We start from the raw sequence: 24,043 nt of genomic DNA, 5'->3' as shown, positions 1-24,043 counted from the left end.
CATTTAAATATCATTCTGAAATTTGCTGTCCTATTTTGTCGTCAACACTATATGAACCAGTGTTTGTCACAGCCTGGCGATTATATTAATGTATGTATTTGTATACAAAAAGCTTTAAACTTATTTGCTTTAAATAGAATATAAATATACTGTATTTATTAGACTTCTACCAACTTTCTGCCAACAACTAGCGTCTCTATTATGATTACCCTCACCTGTGGGGTGAGTTGTAACGTCATGCCACTTTTGGCTGAATTGTTCACAGACAGGTATGTGCTGGAAGCTAATGTGATGGTTTTATTTGTAGCAAAGGTGTAGCCTCCCTATATAAAAATATTATTGATCTTGCTTAAATATTTTAATATCATTCAACAAAAAAAAAATGTTAAGATCTTAAGTTGTATTCCGTACTGCTCACTGCAAGCTACTGTATTGATTAAAGAGTAATTAGTATCTAATTTTGAACCACTGTGATAACTAAATTTTAATAGCTCTTTATTTAACACTAAGTACTTACTATCAATTATTGTCAATTATTATTGGCCATCTCAGTGTCTTCTTAGTTAAAGTATTTCTACTTGATCCATCCAAGGCCAGCGTATGAGAGACTGTCCATGGTGTAAAGTTGTTCAATCAAGTGTTAGTTATGATGCAAAGCCCGTCACCATGGCACCAAAATAACAGTCCTGTCCTTGTTTGTCTTTATAGCACAGCAATTAACGCTTGGCACTGTGTTTGGAACGGTGATTACAAAATCCTCAATCCTTATAAATATGTTGAGAAATGCACTGGGACGTTAGCCAGCTCCCCTTTAGTCCACAAGCTCTCAGGCTTAAAACTGTAGCCCAGACAGTTATGAGCTGGGCTGCGTGTGTGTGTATGTGTGTGTGTGTGTGTGTGTGTGTGTATGTGTGTGTGTGTGTGTGTGCTGTCCAGATCACTGGAGCAGAGTGGACATGGGAGTGGGGCAACAAACATGGCTGCCCCCTGGCTCCAAAGCAGGGGCTTGCAGCCTCCTCCAAACTGCTGAGTGACTCACTTTTGTTTTTCACCTTTTTGTGCAGTTTTAACATCCTTCCTTTCTTTATTCATCTGATAATAATAATAAGTGGAATTAGATTTTTTTTTCTGTACATTTAGCTCCAGTACATTTTCTCAAAAATGAAAAATAAAGTAGCTGTGTTCAGGAGGAAGCTGTCAGAAGTATTTAAAAAGGAGTTCCATTAGGAAATAAATCACTTTTCTTTTCAAAGACTAACTCTCCTTTTTCAGTGCACATTTGTAGGAGTAGGGGGCCGTAGCATTAATGGCGTAGCATTAATGCTAACGCCCTAGCATTAAGCATGGCCACCCTTCTGGCCACCCCAATTATGAAAAGTGAGGCAGTCAACCGTCATCAGTCAGCCATCATCTATAAAGCATCAATTACGCTTTATGGTGCAAATCTGCTACGGGTTACCAATCAGTTATAAGAGTATGACAACACTGCATTTAGCAATTAGCATAATTAGCAGTGATAGGCTAATTTGCTGACCAAACAGGTGGGTGAATATGCGCTGGGTCTCTAGCTTTCTAATCACTCCTGACTCAGTGATATAACCTGTCGTGAGGGCAGCCGAAATGAATAACGTATATGGCCTGTCTTTCTCAAAGGTAATGTTGTGTACTGAAAATAAGATATATTTAATTTACTTGATTCAAATACATCATTTTCTCATGAACAACTAAAATACGCTGTATTGATGTAATATTCTGTTCATGAGGAAATGAATTAGTTATATAAGAAGGGAAAACAACACATCACCCCAGTGAAATCTTTTGGTCTTACCTGGACACCCCGTTCTAGCTGCGCTCCTGATTTTTAGTCTGTGCATTAAAACAGCAATGTGAAGATAATGTCTGAACTTTGACATGGCTAATAGGCACAATAAATCACTGTAATTATCATTATTTATACAACACTTTTCTTTTAAGTTACTAAGTATCAAAGTGCTTTTTACCCAGTTACATATCCTGTTTCTTTTTTATGCAGCAGTGGTTCCATAACCAGGTTGTGGTGTGTGGGAGAGCAGTGTCGGTTGTCACCAGTGGTTGGTTGATTTTTAAATATTATCACATATTTATATCTGACTTATCAAGATATTTAAATGACAAAGTAACTACAGGGACTTTATTGCGAACTGGCTGAGCTATTCTTATGTTATAGAAGTGTGTAATAAAACTTTGGGCCTGCCAGCAGCCCTTGGCCTTTTAAGAGGTTAAGGTGTGGACAACTTTTCAATTTTTCTGTGTGAAAACCAAAAGAACAAAGCAAAACAAAAGAAAAAAAACACACTATAGAAACGTTTTATGGATATTAAAAAGATATAATTAGTATATATTAGTATCTAGAAAGGTGAATGAGTTACATCAAAATATTACTGATTCCCCTCTCTAGTAATTACTAATTATATCATTTTAATATCTATTGATATTAATATCTGTGAAGCCTCTGCTAAGCAGTGCAAGCTGGATAACAAGTAGACTGGCATGCTAAATAACAACCCTGATAATGTGTGCCAACCGTGTTGGAGCAGGTTGGCACAAGTACACAACATAATATTAATGAAAAAGTAACTATGTTCAGCAAATACTTTATGCCGTTTAATGGATCTGTTTGTTTGCGTCTTAATTTTCCCTTTTACTGCATGTTTGTCAAAGTGAATGCTTTAAACCTTTAAACAAACTGTAACATTAGACAAAGAGAATCTCATCAAATGGAGCAAAAATATTCAGCATGTGAATCACCCATGTGAAAAAAGAAACTGCCTGTATCACCTTTAGCAGCAGTAACTGCTATAATTTGAAATCAGTCAATTTGAACCCACTCTCCTTTGCAGAGCTATTTTAATTCAGTCATCTTGTTAGTTTTTCAATTGCGACAAGTGCGAGTGAGGACTTTGACAAGGCCATTCCAAAACATTTGATTTGTTCCTTTTCAGCTTCAGCTCAAGGAGAGAGAACAGACACTCTGCTTATGAAGAAATCTCTGAATTCATGGTTTCTTCAATAAGAGCAAGTTTTCCATGTTCAGAGGCTGCAAAACATCCCACACCTTCCCACCATCACCACTATGTTTCAATGTTGGTATAATGTACCTATTGTGATCTACACAAAGGGAACTGTGTTGCCAGCAAAGTTACACTTCAGACTGGTCTGTCCATAGATCATTATCCCAGAAAGCTTAAGAACTGTCCAGGTGCTTTCTTTGCAAATGTGAGACGAGCACTGATGTTACTTTTGGTTAGCAGCATTTTCTGCCTTGCTGCTCTTCCATAAAAGCCAAGTTTGCCCAGTCCCTTTCTTACCGTGGAGTCATGAACACTGACGTTAGCTGAGGCTAAAGAGGCCTGCAGTTCCTTGCATATTTTCTCTCTGATGACTTCCTGGATGATTTGCATCTGTGCTCTTTGCAGGCCAGCACATTTACCAATGTTCCCAGGGTTCTCATTTAGATGATAGCTAGGGTTCTTATTTAGATGTAGATAATGTCTGTCACTGTGGTTGTTGTCCTAAAAATGTTTTGTAACCCTTTCCAGACTGATATATTTCAACAGCTTATTTTTTGGATTTTGTTTCATATCAGTCATAGCCTAATGTGCTTGAAAAAACTTTGCGGTGAGTACAGCATCTACAACTGTAAACTTGAATATGAGTGAGGTTTTCTTTCAATAGGGCTGGCTGCATTCAAGCCTGACTGGGTTCAATCAGCCAAATCTCATTATCAATCACATTTGGTCAGTTAGTTGCTTGACTAACTCAAGGGGGCAATTACTTTTTCACACAGGTGCAATGGATAGCTAATAATTGAAATAATCATTTAAAAAATGTGTTTTGTGTTTGATTAGGATCTTTTTTTTCTCTAACATTACATTTTGTTTGAAGATCTAAAAGCATTCACTGTGATGGATATGCATGGGGGCGTATACTTTTTCACAGCACTGACATTGAGTTACTTTAAACGGGGGATGCGCTCTATGACAGAGGATAAAAGCTGTCAACCAACCCCTGTCTCCTCTACTCTTCTCCTGCACATTTTGATGCTTTCTCTTTCACCTTGATCCACCTAATCTGCTGTTTAAGAGGCTGTTTTTAAGGTGAAGGATGTGTTACAGCAGGGAGACACTAAAATGTATGAATGTCCTCCAGAGCCGGGGCTGAGAAACACCCTTTTCACTTTCATACTCCTACTGCTGAAACTCTGAAAGCCTGCGTGCCCCCGGCCTACAGAGCAGAAGTGGTCTTTAAGATTGTAGCAGAAGTGAAAGAAGTGGAGACCAGAGGAAACAGGTGAGAGTGGAGAGGAGACCACCACAACATCATGTTTGTGTCGGAGTGCTGGCTGAGCTGAGGTCCTTCAAAGAGAGAAACTAGGCAATAAAAGAGAGAGGAACACATGCACACAGTTCACCACAGCAGATGAGAAAAGGAGTTTACAGGAAGAAAGGAGGAACTGCAAAAGTGTGAGAGAAATGCGTGCACACGCGTCCCTGGTGGTCACATGACCTGTATATCCGCTTTGACACATTTTACTCTGCCGACCGCAGGCTTGCAGGTTGGATTTGGCAGGCTGCTGTGAGCGGTGGCGGTGTGAGTGCTGACTGACTGTTCCGACCATGAGCTTCAACATGAACCGTAAAGCGGCTCTGCAGCAGCAGAAGAGCCTGGACACCTACATCCTGGAAAACTCCCCCAGGAAGGGTCTACCCTGGAGACGGCGGTCCTTAAACAATGGAAAACAGTCCAAGAACGGACAGAACACCGGCAGGACGCTGCCACGGGGACGCAATCAAGTGAGTTGTAGAGGTTAAGCCTGGCTGTCTTGCAGGCTGATCATCAGTGATATTACATCAGTGATGTGTTTTTACATTAGTGATGTAGTTTTGTTATTGGATTGCATGTTTTGTGTTGAATGTATTTGCAGTTCTCTTGCATCAGCGCACAAAGAGCCACTGTTTAAAGCTGGAGTTATGAGTTTAATCTGCAATTTACTCAAAGAATCTGTAAACATACACAAAGAAGATAATCCATAGGTTATGTAATGAGGTTCTAAATCACCTCTTAAAGGTTTCACAATATGCATTTATGTTCAGTTAATGAATACATGAATATATAATGTGTTCAAACAATTTTTGATTTTTAATGTTTTATATTTTAAGTTTAATACATTAATATATACTTTTTCTGGGCATTTCTGGCACAATTGTGAATTGAGTTGATGCTGTTAATATGCTAAAGACCACTGCCTTGGAGCTGATGGTACACTAAATTCTATATATAGTCATATGCAAAAGTTTGAGAACCCCTGGTCTACTTACGTTTTGTTGTTTTTCTAAGTGAAAATAAATTTCCACATCCTCTACAGAGGACATACTTCTGCACATTTTAATGCACAATTACTGTTTATTTGCTGAATTTCCCCCCAATATGTTTAACTCAGCAAATAAATATAAACAGTGCACTAAAAGTTGTAGAAAAATGCCATATTTGCTCCCTGTTTGTTCCCTGAAGAGGAAATGGTAACTTATTTTCACTTAGAAAATCATAAAATATGTCATTGGAAAGGGATGTTCAAACTTTTGCATAAGACTGTGTGTTATATACTGAATTGCATACCTGACTAGATCACTATGGTGCTAAATGCAGTCTTTTTTTGCAGCTGAACCGAATGTTCTCAAACTCCCTGGTGGACTACACGGATCCTCAGAGGTAAATGCAGGGCATATCATTCTTATATCTCATAATGAACTGTCTGAAAAAAAGATTTTTCCAATAATTCAGCACATATTTGTGAAATATATGCAGACCATCTTTTCTAAAGGTAGAAAGGCTAATGAATGAGCTTCTTTTCTATCCTCAGGACAACAGTGGAGCTAGAAAAGCAAGACAATGAAGCATTTGGATTTGAAGTTCAGGTATATTAGCTTCTTCATTTCAGTTTCAGCCAAGCATTCTTGGTGTGTGTGTGTGTGTGTGTATAGGTGTGTGTGTGTGTGTGTGTGTGTGTGTGTGTGTGGTGGGGGGTTATAGTTTCAGTTCAGTTTTTCAACCCTTCTTTTCAGCCTATAAACAGCCATACATCGCCTGTTAGAATGTTATATTTTTTATATCACTACTAATTTTAATATTTAATACTTTCTGTCCACTTTCTCTACAACCCATAGACATATGGCCTCCAGCTGAAGAACAGTGGCGAGGTGGAGATGTGTACGTTTGTGTGCAGTGTGCAGGAGGGCAGTGCAGCAGAGATAGCAGGTCTAACCGCTGGTGAGAACCAGAGCTAAAAAAGAGAGCACTGATGCCGCTTTCTTTGCTCTACATGGCCACACCTATGTGTTCTGACCCCTTCAGTGATGCTCTTGCCTACACAACCACCGTATCTAGTGCTACCACTGCCGCTAATTTTAACGCCTCTGCACTCACCACTGGCTCGCTGTCTTTTTCCGATGCCTGACATTTCCACTGTAAACACGGTCAGCGTTCAACACTCACCACTCCCCTCATTCTCGTCCATGCAAGTCTTTCATTCTAACCTTTTTTTGTGAAGGGTGAGAACAGTGCTGAGAAAAGTGATGTGCTGAATTTGCACTCAAAAGTGTGAATAATTTTATGAAAGTGTGCGTGAATAATATATGAACACAATTTAATCTTTAACCTTACTTACTTTAAGCTCACTTAATTAATAATTGACAGCACTGTGCAAAAGTAAGACACCTTTTAATTTACTTAATTTCTAGTCAGAACAGCCATTAAGTACAAGTTCTTAATTTGTCAGATCAGGAAAACTATAACTAAATCAAACATTAAAGTATTTTTTAGCATTTTACTTTCAGTACTGAAGTGTGTCCACCCTCCAAAGTTCAGTCTTAGAAGTTGGTTTGGCATTTTCTGCTACTTATTTGCTGCACAATCCCAGTGATCCCAAACACATTCAGTGATGTTGAGGTCTGGACTCTGGGGTAGTCAGTCCATTGTTCTGAAAACACAAGCGGCTTCTTTGTTTGACCTGCAAATTTCCTTTTCCCAGTGAGTTTTTTTCAGATCTGAATCAAGAGTGAAGCTTGATTTTCTCTTCTCTCTTGTTGAATGTTGAAAGCTTCAAATACTGTTTATCTGATGGGGACAGTTTTGGTGGTCTACTAGATCTTGCATGGATGTTAGCAGCCCCTCTTTCTCTATATCTTTTTTCTCTTTATCTTTTTTTTCCCATCCATTTCTGTCGTTCACACACTTTACAGTCATAAATGTGAATTAGGTCAGAGATGCATCTCTCTCACCATTTCCCCCTCTCTCTCTCTCTCTCTAAGGTGACATCATATTGACGGTAAATGGTGTCAGCATTAAAGGATTCAGCCATCAGCGCATTATCGAACTGATCCGAGAGTCCATCAACTTGTTAAAGTGAGTAAAATTCAAAGAAACCACTAACGGCAAAATAAATGGGAATTTAAAGTGAGTCAGAAAAATCCAGTGTTGCGACCTTGACTTGTAAATTACTGGACTTAAGGCAGCTGCGAAATGAGCAAACACATTTGTGCATAAAATGTTTGCTTGAGAGGCATTAAAAAGCTCTCTGCAAGATGGCCTACTGACCTGAAGGATGGACTCTGACCCATGGTGCTGTGGTGTGTTTGTGTGTGTGTCTAGGTTGGAGACAGTCAGTGGAAGCGTGGTTAAGAGAATTGAACTGGAGAAGAAGATGCGCTTGCTCAAGGTGTGTACATGTTAGTGTTTGAGAAAGATCAACAGTGGCCTGTCACACTCTTATGTATGGTAGACCTGTTAGCTCGGTAGTTTAGTTCTACAGTAGTTACTCCTAGCGTGAAGGCCCCAGAGAAATCTGTGAGGGCTTTTTAAATTAGGTTCATGTTGAACTATATGCATGTACAAAGTAGGCTTCACAATTACCTGCTTAATATCTACAAGGAATCATCACAAATATCTTTAGTATTATATCTTTAGTAGTATTTTACCCTATATTTCTAGAGACTCAATAATAAGCGAAGGATTCAAGAGGTTAACTACTAAATATGTAGCCTTTAAAACATTTTCTTGCCCATTCTTGCCATGACTTACCAAAAAATGTCAAAAAATGATGTAGTATCTCATAATAATGACTTATTAGTCTGAAATAATCACTTAGTTTCTTGAAACTTCATAACTCATTATTTTGACATCAGATTTTTATATATATATATATCTGATATATATCTATCTGTATATATCTGATAAATCTGATGTCAAAATGAGTTATGAAGTTTCAAGAAACTAAGTGATTATTTCAGACTAATAAGTCATTATTATATATATATATATATATATATATATATATATATATATATATATATATATATATTATTCATAATACTAAATCAAAAAACAAGTAATTATGTCACATTGCTAAATCAATATTTAAAGAAATTGTCATTATTCATGAAACTATCAATATTTCGAGAAAATATGTCATCACTCACAAAAGTACATTAATATTTAACAATAAGTCATTGTTTCATGATAATACACCAATATTTTGACATACTGAAACAGAGGAGAAAAGAAAAACAGGGATTTTTTCTCCTCTATATGGTGGGAATGGGCTTGTATAGTAGAAAGGACTCATGTGCAACAGTGAAATCATGTTTAGAGCGAATATGAGAAATCAGTTGAATCTCTTTCCGCAAATCTCGATATTGCACTCCAGTGCTCTAAATTCCCGCTGATTCAGGCCTTACAAGATCTCCTAGAATGACTACTGATGCGTGTCCTCATGTGTGTGCATGTGTGCTTTTTCTCAACACAGCAAACACTGCATGAGAAATGGGTGGAGCTGAAGGCCCTCACTCTGCAGGAAAAACGTCTTATTCGAGGTGAGAAAAAAAACAGACAGCTGAAAAACCACACGCACATCCTCTCACTCCACCAAACAGCTGCCATTCACCTAATGAAACGGGCTGATGAGGGTAGTGTGTGAAATGAGAGAAATCATAAATCTCTCTGGGGGAGTTCCAACCTTAGACCTCATACTTAAATGCTGATCGTCAGACCGGGCTTGGGCACAATGTTGACTTCCTGTTGAAGAACTGAGTTTTACAGAGGATACAGTAATGTAGATTCAACAGTATCAGTATCTGCTGCTTCTATCTCTCACATCAGTTCTCAGTAATGACTGAAAGCTTTCAGTGAATGGCACAAAACCAACTGGCATCTTCAATCAGCCAAATCTAGAGCACCACAAGCTGCAGAGTTTACCACTAAACTCTTCTCTGCTACTCTGTCCCACCTGAGTCAGTGCATGAATGGCTTGATAATTAGCTAGTAAACTTATTCAAGCCTGTTAAAATAAAGCAATCAATAAAACAGGCTTAGGCAAAAAAAAAAAACTTAGGCAAAGTAAGTACCACTTTATTAACACTCCCTGTAATAGTTAATAATATGTTTTTGGGAAACTGACATGTCTGCGGTGCTGCGGTAATCTGTGGCTGGGAGTGGCACCAACCAAGAGCTCAACCTGGTTGCAGATTGATTGATTTGTGTCTTTCAGTTCTGCTGTTTCTCAGAACTAATTTTAGAGATAACAAATAAACAAACAGGAAGGTAAATCTGCTGGTACTCTTGGCCTTCCAGTGTTCACTTCTTCAACAACACAGCACGGCTTCCTTTATTACTGATTTTGCCACATGTCCATGCCTGGAACTGAGATTACTTTCAGACCCCCCGCCCCCCTCTTCAAAAATGCAGTGAGTTTGAGACTCAAGCTTATTCTCTACAATAAGCTACAAAAAAGCCTGTTTTGAGTTCTTCATAGTTGTGAGGTCATTTTATTTATTTTTCCTCATGTCCCTAAGAGTTTTAGTCCGAAGGTAACAGTCTTTTTACTTACAAGTCGGTTTCAGCCCGGGGGGGAGGCAGAGGTTATTTACATGTATCAGTCTTAAATGTGCATTAACAAAAAACAGCCTGTTTAATTCTAAGAGCTAAAGAGAGGCTGGAAAAGATGAATCATGGTGTTTTTGGTGCATTAAAGCACACAAATGTTAGAAGTGGACTTAACAAGTAATACAAAAAATATGTTGTAGTAGTATCATAATTATATAAAGAAGACGTATTATCTCCGACATTCATTCTTGCTTGGATTTTATATAAAATGTATTTAACAATGGATCTTTTCTGTGTAGGTAACCTGACTGTCAGCTCTCAGCACCCTTCGGTGGAGTCGCTCATGTCTCTCTCGTCCCCTATGAGCCGGCGCGGCCTGCGTTTTTCCAGCGACAGCAGCTGCCTGAGTGCTCTGACGGATGACAGTGAGGATTGCCTGTCCCCTGTGTTTGACGACCTCAGCCCATTCAGCCCCACTGAGCCAAGCTACGGCTTCTTCAGGGAATTACAGCCAGACGTAGCGCCGTCCCGGTCGGCTCTGACCCGAACCCACAGCATCAGCAGTGGCAGCAGCTGCCAATCCCCTACGTATGACAACAACCGGCCCCTCTCCGTCCCCAACTCTGTGTTTGCCACCTTGCCCCGCAGAGGGAGGAGGGCAAGCATGCGCAAACACATTCTGAAGTTTATACCTGGACTGAACCACTCAGTAGAGGAGGAGGAGACCACTTGAGTCATCACTGGGCCCACAGACTGTAAAAATGTGAAATCCTTTGAAATAAATGAAAAACTTTTTAGGCGTGTGAGGAGCAGAGGATAAATGTGACATGTGTTCTTTCAACATTTTGTAAAGTGGACATTTGATGTTTCAAAGTACGTTCAGCATTTTGAAACTCATGGAGCTCTAGAAGTGACCCCTCTGAGGCTTGAGTTTGATGGACACAAGCCACACAAGAGCATTATGAACTTCTTCATGCAGATACACTCAAAGAACTGTCAATGGACATGTACATAAGCAGGGAGCACAGGGTGCAGAACAATGTATATGAGTGAATGTGTCATTTGTATATTTCTGAAGTGCAAGTAGCATTATCCTACCCTGATTTTCACTGATTTGGTAGCTCTACCAGAAAACTGCATTAAAATCCCAGTGCAAATGGCCAGTTTCTATAGGATCTTGGTATGTGATCTGCTACTCATAAAAGAGATTGCGTGAGAATGAGATGAGGGTGCAGTTCTCCAGGTGACCTAGATGTGCATGTCATTACATGTAGCAGCAAATAAAGCAAGGTTTGGTAAAATATGAGGAATCACTCTTCAGCTGTGCTTTTGCAGCACTGGAGTATTTTGGGTTAACTAGTAATATTGAGAGATGGTGTGAATAAAGGTCATTTTTAAGGAGACTATTCTGGAAATAAGGCCAGTTTTCTCAAAGTGCTCCTGTAAGGTGGAACCGTGCTGGGCTACATGAGTTAACAAGTACCACAGCCCCAAACCACAGATATATCTGAGAAGTGTTCAAAACAGGATGCGGTCTTGATGAAGGTGCTACCCTACTGACTATTTTTGCTGTAGGTAACGTCTTTTAACAGACTGACATAGTGTCTCGTTTGCTATTGATGTATGATATGCACAAAAACAATGAGCACAAGATACATTAAAAGAACTCTGACGCACGCTTTTATAAGAGTGTAATGGAAAAGTGGTTTATTCAAATATGTCTACAGTGATTTTTTTTGCTGCTTCTGCCTTACATAAGGAAGTTACCTGCACCCAGATGAGCATGTAAATAAATAAGATACATGCAAAATCATCCTTATTGACCTCTGAAAACCTTTTTTCACATAGTTTAAGATATCCTGCTTGTATTAAGAGATGCTAATTAAAAAAATTGTTTTAGTCACCACAGTGGACACCAGAGGGCAATATCATACTCTGTTTGTAAGCACAACACAGCAGTTTAATGATGATCTGATCATCAGTGTGTTGGTACTCATTGAAAGGAAAACCATATTTGAGGTTTATTAAATGTTCATGATCTTGGCTGAGGGTTTTTATTCTAAACAATGAAGTAGTTTTGCAGCAAAGCATCCATTAGAAACCACATATTTTTTCACTTCTTGCACATACTGTTTTTTCCAGTTGTGCAACACTGTTTTTACCTAACTGCACTGATTTCAAGTCACTCAGCACATGCAATCAATGCAAAACCAGCAGTTTGTAGATCTAACTCCTCTTCACACAGTAAAGGGGCTGGACCCATCATCACACTTAGCAAAGTTCACAGTCCCCACTCGCTCATTTGCATCAATAGCACGATTGTTGTGGCTTTCTTCGATGAAGCCTGCTGCTTCTGTCTGAGTAACCACAGTAAAATGAGAAAAAGCATAAAAGAGCGAAGAGTTTTGGAGAAAAAGCTGTACTGCAGACAATGTCTAGCCATCTTCAGATCACATATCACAAGCCACAAAGGCTGTAACCTGTGCATCGGTAACCATGAACTCACTTGCAGTTACATTTCGCTCACCTGTTGCTAAGCACCAGGTGCACGTTTTTGTGGTTTCTTCACTTTAACCTCATATTTGCCTAATGACTTCAATTAGGTCTGTTAGCCTAGCAAATACAACAATGTGCATCGCACAGGGATTCCAGGAGTTGCCCTGGGTGAATATATAACAAATCTTAGTCTGTAGTTGTAGTAGAATTTTTGAAGAGATAGTTTTGGAAATGAAGCAGTGAAGTGAAAGGACTGAGCGTGCACCTCACCTCACCACACAGCTTTACCAGATAACAGTTTCACTTTGCAGGTGCTATACAACAGGCACCTTTTTACACACCCAGCTTGTACTGTTGTAGTGGAATCACATTATAATGAACTAAGCTCATGTATTTTGCAACAAAATGCATCAGGTTAATGCCTCAAACAAAATGGTAGTCATATGCAGCACCCCTGGTCAAATTACATTTTGCTGATTTTCTAAGTTAAAATAAGTTAATAACACAACCTCTACAGAGAACACACTTCTGCACATTTTTATGCACACTTATTGTGGGGGGCAATAAGATGTGGCCTGTGCAAAAGTTACATTTAAATGTTATGTTTTTATTTTTTCTGAATATCTTAAACACAAGAAATCAATAGAAAATGTGCACTGAATTATATATTATATTAGGGGTGGGAATCTCTAGGCACCTCACGATTCGATTAGATTACGATTCAGAGGGCTGTGATGCAATTATAAAACGATTATCGATGCATCTCGAGGCATCTTTTTTTTTTCTATACAGCATTTCTATTTTCTCACTGTGTGAGTTCAAGTTTCAAGTTCAAGTTTCACGTTTATTTGTGATTTGCACGTGTCAGGACATTTATGCATAGAAATGCTTGTGGAGAGGCTCAGCTAATCACTCTACAGAAAGTAAATAAGTAAAAATACAAATACAAGAAAAACTAACTGACATATATTATATATACACACAAAATATACACAGAATATAGAGACAATATACATTTTAAAGTGACTCAGTGACTTAGTGTTGTTATTCAAAGTGACTTGGTACTTTTAAACCAAAGTATTTGTAATGATCCATAATGAATTTACTTCCAATATCTCTTATTAATAAATCAAATGGAAATGATGTGGCAAGTGAACTAGAAGGCTCTCATTCAGTGCTCTTGTTTGGGGCGGTGGCGGGGGATCGCTGTGTCAGTAAAATATCTTCGGGTCGTGTGAAACATAGCGCGAAAGCCCTGTTTCGCAACGACTGACAACCGCCGTGCAGACTGCAGGTCACCTAGCAGCGATGCGTTATTCGCGTTTATAAGCAGCGCAGTTGGTTTCCTGGTACGTTAAATCTGCAACGAGAGACTGTCACACACTAAACAGTTACGAAGATGAAGTCGCTTCTTAAATGGTGGTTCCACCTTAAATGGTGTCGCAATTACATTCGGCGCCTCAGGCAGAATTATTAAATATACTTGTAATATTTTTACTTAATCCTAACAGGAGTTACAACAGAATATTCAGGGCCTCTTTAGAGTGAATCTCCCTGTACATAGATGTTTATATATATAATGACCCTAGTCACTCTGAATAGTTTGCAATGCAGTTAAGCAATTACCATCCTACCATGCTCTGTGGTGGGTATAAAAATTGCTGAACAGTTCAGATTTCTTTGATTTTGGACCAAGATGGCAAGAGGAAAAGATCTAAGTGACTTTGACAGAGTGTTCCTTACTGGGCCACACATGGCAGAATTTTCAAGACCCCTCAAGTGGCTAGTGATTCAATAGGCACACTGACTAAAGTGACTGCATTTAGATCTATGGGAAAGACATCAGTCTGACCACAACTACAAGAAGAGATATTACAACAGCAGGGCTGCGGTGCGTAAACTTCTCGTTACAAAGCTGAATGTATATTCATTCAGTGGTGCAGAGTGGAAAAAAGTGATTAGGACAGATGAGACATCCATTACTATATTCTCCACAAGAGGGAGAGTGCATGAGCGATGTACAGGCCTGAATGCTTGATCCCTACAGTAAGGGGTCCAATGTATCTGTTATGCGATTTGCTGGCATGGTTTGGAAGCACTTGACCCTTTAGAGGGAAGGGTCACTAAAAACCAATACAAAGTTATTCTGACTGATCACATCCATCTGTCATGTTGGAAGTGGTGACAATGCCACAGTCCACACGGTATGAGGGGTCACAAAAAGGTTTAATGAAAATGTGGTGAGGCAAATCATTTGATATGGCCTTTGTAGTCATCAGATCTTAACTCAGTTAAACACCTATGAGACTTTTTTTACTAACATTTTAGACAGCGCTTTCCACCACCATCATTACACCAATTGAGGATTTTTTTTTTTTAGATTGGGTTTCATCTCTCTAGTAACGCACTGAAGGTGTTCTCTCGGCTTTGACGGCTTGTGGTGGCCCAACAACTTACCAGTATACTATACTAGTTTTTCCTTTAATTAATAATAATAACAATAATAATAACTTCATATCTATCCTTGAAGATATAGGTGACCAGTGCAGTTTTTTTTTTTCAAAACAAGAGTGATATGAATTTGTCACATATGTATATATATTATAATCACTTAAACTCACAGACTTACGTATATAGGAGCATGTTTTACCTATGTATCTTATAACTTTGTAACGTTCTACCTACAATTACATGCAACAGAATAAATGGCCAAAGTAGAGGTAGTTTCCTGCAGTCAAACCCAGGGTACAAACTGACATGGAAACATGAATGAGAATGTTAATCTTAATACCTCTTGGTGATGGCGGTCACTCGACGAGGATTAAAACACAAGGACAAATGGTTTGTTTGTAGTGGAGCCTTGGACAAAAGGCTATTCATTTGGGGCAGTACAAATCCTCTGTTCTCTCCTGGCTCAGAACGCTTATAGAATTACATCGCACCCCAGCACAAAAGCCCTGCTTGCCACAGCCAGTGAGCCCAGTCATTAGAATGCAAAATGGGATGTTTCTCTAAGTGTGGAAGAGAGGAATGGTGGAGCAGAACAGTGGCTGGACATGACAAACAGAAGTTTAACTAATCTGCAGATGTCCTGAGCAATAACAACAGATTCGAAGGTTAATTATAAGAACCGAACTGACCACAAAGGAATATCTAAGCTAAGCCAAGATGGAAGAATTTCCAACAGCACTTGAGACTGAAAGCGGCACAGCGCTGGCACCAGCGGTGGACATTAGCAAAGGAGTAACTGTGGAGGCCCTGCAGACCCTGGAAAAACCATTGAGTCAAGCTGCTCTGGTTATGACCGAAGGAGACGACTCTGTGTTTTACAGTGAAGATGAAGAAATTCCACAGAAAGTGTCCATTTGTGCTCCACAGTATATGTCTGTGGGACCCCCTGGGCCTGTACAGCCTCCGTCTTCACCCCAAATTCAGAATTCAGGAGCAGAAGAGTTAGTGCAGTCTCTGAGTCACAGCATTGTGCTAATGGAAGCAGACTCTACGCATCACACTGGTGCCATGCTGGAGGAAGAAGAGAGGTTAATGGAGAATAAAGTGAATCATGTTTCATCTTTAGTCCACGTTCAGGAAACAGCATCTAAAAACAGCCCCGTCCACAATGAAGAGCCCTTAAAAGTACAGTGCACAGTGTCTGCTAGAGCTGAGGCTGCGCCAGTGCCTATTCAGCACAACAAGCAGATAGACAAGAGCATACTGGCACACAAGATGACTGAGAATCCATCAGAACCGCAACCGGACCAGGCGTCAGAAACACAGGAGAGAGGTAAGCAGCTAGGCATTAAGGCAAGGTGGAGTTTGAGTCAGTTTAATTTATGATAACTACATAACTGAACTAATCAGCCAAGTCTGTGTTCAAACAAAGCACATTTGCCAACAGGACCATTTTGTTAATTAAAATGGATGGAATTCCACATATTTTCCAAAATTTCTGTATAATCAAATCGTAAAGATGTAAAGGAAGTCATTCAGTGTGGTTTGATGTAAAATGCTATGTTCTTAGTCAGAATTGTTCACAGTGTTAATGATGGGAACCAGACATCAGAAGACGTCTTAATGCTGCTAAAAGCTTCCTCACAGAAAGTTATTACATGAAATGGTTATGAATGCACTGTCTAGCTGACACTCTAACACTCAAAGTCCCCTTTGCATGACTAAAGGGTTCTTTGCATCATGAAAGGGTTGTTAAGAATGTGCTGTAGATGGTTCCATATCAAACCTTTTTGAAAAGGGTTCTTCTGTTGTTAGGATGTCAAGCAACCCTTTTCAAAAAGGTTCTATATAGAACTATCTACAGCACATTGCCCATCAATCTGAAGAATGCTTTACTGATGCAAAAAACCTTTAATCATGTAAAGGGTTCTTTGAGTGTTCATGATTCTATATAGAACCATTTCCGTTACTAGAAATTGTCCTTTAAGGTCTTTATCTACATGACAGCATCAATGACCAACAATGTAAACAGTCCCCTAGAATACATTAACATTCATGACCAACAACTAAATTCAGTATAAGGATAAATGCCACAGAACTCATTCTGGTTGGCATAAAGTGATGAAATTATGTATAGATATGCACTGGATAAAAAACATTGGATTTTTTAATGTAAATAAATTTGTTCACCATCAAACTGTAGTAAGAATTTCTATTGATTTATTGAAAACTTAGCAGTCGTGACCAAAAAGATTAGGATTAACATAATAATTGAAGGGATTTACACCTTTTTAGCTTTTTGGTTCGATTGATTTTAAACATTTCTAAAGGTTTGTAAGATCTGTGCTCAGGCAAACATCTCAGGAAACAAGTCTGATATGGACATTAATGGGTTAATCTCGTGTATAAATCAAGGTTGACTTTATATTTTCAGTAGCTCAAACCCATACACTATCTTTTAGCTTCTTAAAGTTCTACAGTGGTATGTCTTTTTGCCTGGCTATGGTTTGGTTTAAGGGCAAAACTAATAATAATAATAATAATAATAATAATAATACAAAACTATTTCATACTGTAACTAGAGCAAAAGTGCACTGCAGTAACAGGAGCATCATCTAATTCATCATTACAACTTTCGTCATTCATGGAGCGTAAAGCTGACTGAGATTAATTAGGCCCAGGTGCTAGTTGCTCCTGGTGTTGATCCACCATAACTAGCCGCATTGCTAGCACAGTGAACATTTTCACATTTCCACTATGAGATAACAGTAGATGCAAATCAGATCATATAAAACAAGTATAGGAGTTATTCAGTCATTGCTAAAGCAAATTTGTTATTGTTTCTAGGACTCGACACTAGTCCTTGTGTTCTGTCAGATAATCAGTATCGTGCATACACTGATAAACAGGAGACTAGATTTATGCTCATAACTTACTACAGAGAATTCCACCACAAAATGGCTTGCACAGTCTGCACTATTTCTCTAACAGGTAGAAAAGTACCTAGCAATGTATTTGAAATCAGCCCCTTTCTCTATATGTAGTGAATTAGTATGTGTGGAATGAAAAACAGTGAACTGATAAAGTTATCAGGGGAACACTGAAGTTATCAGTGTTGAGGATACTCAGCACTTTCAGAAAAACTGCGATGGCCACATGTAAACTAACTGCACACTCGACTTTGATAACATAGCAGGAAGCCAAATACTGCCAAAATAACCGAGAGGCTGCCTACACAGATGTTAGCAAAGATATGGCAAACAATCTAATAGCTAACAAAACGCTGATAACATCTACATTTCAACATAAGTTCTAGTGATGCATGTTAGAATGATTGCTGGTTTGGCTGCCATCCTGAATTCAATTCTTTGTTGAACCTGTTTTAAATAGTGTATCGCAGAAGTCATGCATTAATGACTTTCACACCCAAATAGTATGGTATATCATTGGTGATGGAACAAGACATTGTATTTTCAAAAAGTAACCTCTGAATTTTCAAAATTTCTGCATAATCGTTATGATATAAAAAAGTTGTTCAGATTGGTTTAATAGGACCCAGACGTCTGGAATACATAATGCCTTTTAAAGTGACTTTTACAGAAAGTTATTGTGTGAAATGGGCATGAGTCCTTTGCTTCATTCATTTTCTTAAACCCCTTGATCCCGCTAGGATCACGGTAGCAATAGAGAAAACAGAGAATCCCAGACGCCCCTGTACCCCCACAACTTCCTCCAGCTCATTCTGGGGGTATAGGGGGCATCCTGATCAGACACCCGAACCACCTCAACTGGCTCCTCTCAATGTGCTCAGATGACTGAGCTCCTCACCCTATCAAGTATAGTGTAGCCTGCCACCCTGCAAAGAAAGCTCATTTCCGCCACATGTATCCATGATTTCATTCTTTCGGTCATTACCCAAAGACTGACTGTAGGTGAGGGTGGGAATGTAAATCAACTGGTAAATAGAAAGCTCTGCCTTATGGCTCAGCTCACTCTTCACCCCTACAGTCCAGTACAGTGACTGCATTACTACTACCGCCTGTCCCAGCCTGCGGCCAATCTCACGATCCCTCTTTCCATCACTCATGAACAAGACCCCGAGATACCTAAACTCCTCCACGTGGGGCAGGTCCTCCCCCCTTACTTGGAGTGGGCATGCCATCCTTTTCCAGGCAAGGACCATGGACTCAGACTTATGCAAAAATCATTTGCAAAAAGCAGAGATAACACCTTCTGGCCTCCACACATAATGCCCTCCTGATCTTGCCTATGCCTTGACACCCTGTCCGTGAATATCACGAACAGGAGTGGAGACAAGGCACAACCTTGGTGAAGTCCAACACCCACAATGAACCAGCTAGACTTAATGCTGAGTATACAGACACAGCTCTCACTCCAGGCGTACAGAAACCAAATGGCCTGGAGTCGTAGCCCTGGCACCCCATACTCCCAGAGGACTTCTCACAGAATATCTTGTGGAACATAGTCATAAGCCTTCTCCAAGTCTATGAAACACATGTATACTGTGTTGGCACACTCCCATGCCCCCTCAGCAATCCACGTAGGGGTGAACAGCTGGTCCACTGTTCCACACCCAGGACAGAATCTGCACTGTTCCTCCTCAATCTGAGGTTCAACTATCAGCTGGAGTCTCCTTTCCAGCACCTTGGCATGAACTTTCCCAGTAAGGCTGAGCAGTGTGATACCCCAGTAATTGGCACACACTCTCCGGTCCCCTTTCTTAAAAATAGGGGCCATGACCCCGGTCTGCCAGTCTAAGGGTACTGTTCCCGAGGTCCATGTGACATTGCAAAGGCATGTCAGCCATGCAGAGCCATAAGCATTTCTGGGTGAATCTCATTCACCCCTGGTGACTTGCCACCAAGGAGCTTGCCAACTACCTCAGTGACCTCCACCAGGGAAATGGAGTCTGACACCCCAGAGGCCTCTGGCCCTGACTCCTGTGATGGAGACATGTTATGGACACATTCACCTCTGCTGAATACAGCTTGTGCAAAGCCACTCTAACTGCTCCTGAGTTGCTGGACGGTTGTCCAGAATCTCCTTGAAGCCAAACAAAAGTCTTTTTCGATAGCCTCTCCAGACTCCTCCTATGTTCTGGATTTTGCTTCTGCCACTGCCATTGCTGCTACCTTTTTTGCCCATTGGTACCTGTCTGCTGAGTCAAAAGTCCTCTGGGCTTGCTTGATATATGAAACGTTGTTTTGCAATAGTTTTGAGATAGGCTTTTGGCCTACAGTGTATTTTTATTCATGGTAGAGGGGCACATAAAGGTTATTGTAAGACAAACCAGTCCTAAAGAAACAAAGGATTCCCCTTTAACTTTCAATGTCATATAAGATTTGGTTCCAAACCATTCCTACTGGTCCGTTCATCATGGAATTTTGACACAGTGTAAATGACAGCTGGCAATTTTAAATTATGTTAAAAGAAATGCAAAAAATGGAGATACAAGGGTATGTCTAATAGGGTGTAACAATGCATCATGACACTAGAATATCACAATGCAAAACAGTGACAGTGTGCATCGTGGACAGAGAACAGGAGAACAGACATAATATTATAATCCTTGTACATGCAATTGCACTTTTTGAACACTAGGGTTTGCAGAAAATCAGCACCAAGCAACAAACCACTGCAGTACACCTCTTGAATCCTACCTCTAATATAATCCATATGTTGTGAAACAACATGATTACAGTCATTTTTCTTCATTCAAATTTTGTTTAAAGTATTGTGACGATACCAAACTGTGAACCCAGTATTGAAAACTGAATAGAATTAATGATGATAAAAAATCTGTGAGTCTGAAAAAATAAATTTTCTTTGGGGACTATTTTGCCTAATAACGCTTGCATGTACATCTCTGCCATTAATAGTTTTAAAAAATATGTTTTAGGCCAAAAAAATATCTCAACACTATCGTAAAACAATGTTTAAGGTGTTAGCCAATGCACTCGTAACTATTTTATGTGTTCACCTTCTGTGATGTAGCTTTTACAGGCATTAAGCACTCAGAATATCTAGTTCCTATCACCACCACTGTGAACAATTATGAGTGTATGTTTCTCTGGAATGGAGCATTTCAATTCAAACCATTCTGAATGACTGTTTCCATTTTAACCATTCAATTACACAGATTTTGCAATTCAATTGGGATATAGTATGTCAGTTAGTGCCGTAACTGACAGTTAGTGTCCTACATTTTGAGGTGCCTTGTAGAATGTTGTTAAGGGGCTAACGTTTCCAAGAGATTCCAAGGGTAATTTCTACACTAGCCACCCTCTGAAATAGAGAAACGCACAGTTAATGTACTACACAGACAACAAGGGCTCAGTCAGATCCTATGTTACTTGACCGTAAACAAAATGAGGTCTTGATTTGGGACACAGAAAAAATCTCCTTTTCCAGACACAGCAAGGGCAGATGGAAGCACTGCCACAGCTGAAGGACATGAAGACACAGAGGAGCCGGCCCAAGGCAACGAATCATCTGACCACTCGCGCCAAGCGAAGTATGGAACGGTCTCATACAGGCGGATTCGCAGAGGCCTTGCACGACAGAGGATCGAGGAGTTTGAGGCCATGATGCAGCTCTGAAAATGTGCTGAAGGGCCTCAAGGAAACGTGAGTTCAAGGACTAGACTGACTGAATTTGCTTGAGCTGCAACAGCTTTTCTAACAAAAGAGACTTTTTTTGTTATTTTCCTCATTGACTTGTTGAGAGTAAGTAAATGTTTGTGGTTCATTTAATAGGTCAGTTATCAATGAATGACCCAGTTTCCCTTGTGTGAAGCTACAGTGAGCTATTAGGATGGGATTTCTGAGCTGAGAAATATGAGAAAATACTAGGTTAATTAAACACTAAAACACTACGAGACTAAACAAATAAGAGGATGAAGGCACACAATCCTCCAAACAGAAGACTCATTACTGGAATATTTGTACAGCTAAGTCTAAGCTAAGTCAGTTCATGCTGCAGCTTGGCTACACTGTTAACACGTGTGCCTTCATCCTGTACACTCACGTGCATAAATATTATCAGAATGAACCTTGATATTAAGTAAAGTTTCTGCAAAACATGGCCAACTTAATATTTATGAATTAAACAGACTGGAAGGACAATAATCACTGCTGTGGAATAGATTTCTATCAGCTTACACTGCAAGAGGGTAACAATAAAAGAGAATAGTGTAAAGTAAACACAACAAAATCTACACTTGGCTATCAGTCTGGCTATCAGTCCTTTCAGTGGCATGTGTTATATTTAAACTGACATTCAGTTTGTCTGTACATTATTGGACAATGATGTTTTTTTGGGGTTGTTTTGTGACTCCAGCCTATTGGATTTCAGATGAAAGTGAAATTAAAGTATAGTGTGTCAGCTTTACTATCTGAGGTAAAGGATTCATGACTAATTTCATTATAAAATAAATAAACATAATGGATAAAAATGCTTTGTTTGTACTTGATTGCAGATCCTTTGTAATCAAAGGCTGCCTGACGACAGACATGACCAGATGCTCCTTTGCTCCTCCTCCACACGCTGATTCTGTAATGCCACCATTTAAGTTTCCTGCTTATTTTATGGGTTTGATGCTTTCTAAAGCTGACAAATTAAACTTAAACTCACACGTGTAGAAATTTGCACATGCTTAGTGTACATATGACGAAACTTTAAATTTTAAGGTAAGGTTAGGGTAAGATTAAGGTTAGGGTTAGGCTAGTAGTAGTTCTGGTTAAGGTGTGGGTGTGTATGTGAGGTTTGGTGTGTACATGTGTGTGGTTGGGAGGGATTAGGCAGCCACACTGTGCCTTAAATTTGAAAAGAAAACAAATAAGTTTTTACCCTTTTTAGCCTCCATTCCTCCTGCTAGATCAAGTTGACCTGAACATTGTGTGTGTATAATATAAACATGCAGCGGGGCTTGAAAACACATTATGTTAGTCATTTTCCATTTACTTGTTCTTTACACTAATAAAGCCCAGTAGAAAATGTTTCATACTCCAAAAATGAATAACATTTTTTTAATATATATTTTTAAGCTTTGAAATGAGTCAGTTTGACCCGCAATATAACAGGAGGGTTAACATGTGAGAAGTACTATTTTCGTTACACTGACCACGCTCTCTTTGTCTTCTCAGTCATATCTTTGGTAACACGCCTGCAATAAATCACCCCCACATCGTAGTAGAAATAATACATGGTTGGATTCTTTGCTGATGCATTTTTGGCAAAGTGGCTGGCCTTGAGCCATCCTTACTCGTAAAAGACTAGGCCTCATCTGGATGCTCCTTTAAAGCAAAGAATGGGTACATCATCTCTTTAAGTTGTTTTTTGAACATTTCACAATGTTCCTAGTCTTAAATTGTACCTGTCCCAACTTTTTTGGAATGTGTTGAAGGCATCAATTTCAAAACGAACATATATTTACAAAAAAAACAATGGGCCTCTTTCAACAACCATTCTTGAGAAGAAATTTCTTTTTAAAACCCATTTGTTCTTAGGTGAGAACAGAATCTACTCACACTCAAGAGCACAAAGGTGCAAACAGTTCTGAGGTTTAAAAACACGCCATGAATCTGATGTAGACTTTTTCTTAGAACGTTTCGCAAAAACAAACTTAAGAAAAAAGATATTGGAGATTGAGGCCCAGTGATGTTAATGAGATAAAACATTAAATATCTTGTCTTCATAATGTTTCATTCAAATATAGGTCAAAGTAGATTTATTAATCACTAATTTTAGTTTTTATTAGAATTTCACATACCGTCCCAACTTTTTTGGAATTTGGTTTGTACAAATATGAGAGCACTCACCACATTTTACTCTGTTCTGTTAAAACATAAAATGAGCATTTCATTGAATTTTTACACATATTTTCTCGTCTTTCTGTGATAAAACAACAAATACCTGAATACTGATTTCAGTATTGGAACACTAGGACCTTGAATGGTTAACTCGAGTACTCATCCACATCCTTAGTCTTCAGTACGTGAAACACTGTTCTCTGGAGCTCAGGTTGGGCCTGAAAAACTCCATAACTGCTTTAGCAGTACGCTTTGGGTCACTGTCTTGCTGGAACATGAAGTGCCATCCACTGAACTGTCCACTGAGTTTTGAGACATTTGGTTGGATCTGAGCAGTTAAGATGCTTCTG

General features: G+C 39.3%; 2 protein-coding genes across 2 annotated transcripts; both read left to right on the top strand.

The window, feature by feature from the left end:
- Positions 1-4,611: 4,611 nt before the first annotated feature.
- LOC118807894 (cytohesin 1 interacting protein) lies at positions 4,612-12,119 on the top strand. The gene is made up of 8 exons (XM_036570077.1): positions 4,612-4,832; positions 5,699-5,748; positions 5,900-5,954; positions 6,204-6,306; positions 7,347-7,440; positions 7,687-7,753; positions 8,840-8,906; positions 10,215-12,119. The coding sequence occupies exons 1-8, from the start codon at positions 4,656-4,658 to the stop codon at positions 10,646-10,648; spliced, it is 1,047 nt and encodes a 348-aa protein (XP_036425970.1). The 5' UTR covers positions 4,612-4,655; the 3' UTR covers positions 10,649-12,119.
- A 3,247-nt stretch (positions 12,120-15,366) lies between these two features.
- Positions 15,367-22,336, top strand: LOC118810397. Its single transcript, XM_036574129.1, has 2 exons — positions 15,367-16,195; positions 21,295-22,336. The coding sequence occupies exons 1-2, from the start codon at positions 15,580-15,582 to the stop codon at positions 21,480-21,482; spliced, it is 804 nt and encodes a 267-aa protein (XP_036430022.1). The 5' UTR covers positions 15,367-15,579; the 3' UTR covers positions 21,483-22,336.
- The last annotated feature ends 1,707 nt before the right edge of the window (positions 22,337-24,043 follow it).

This window comes from Colossoma macropomum, unplaced genomic scaffold (genome assembly GCF_904425465.1).
Source record: "Colossoma macropomum unplaced genomic scaffold, Colossoma_macropomum, whole genome shotgun sequence".
NCBI classification, from domain to species: Eukaryota; Metazoa; Chordata; class Actinopteri; order Characiformes; family Serrasalmidae; genus Colossoma; species Colossoma macropomum.
This window is presented reverse-complemented; position numbering and strand designations above follow the sequence as displayed.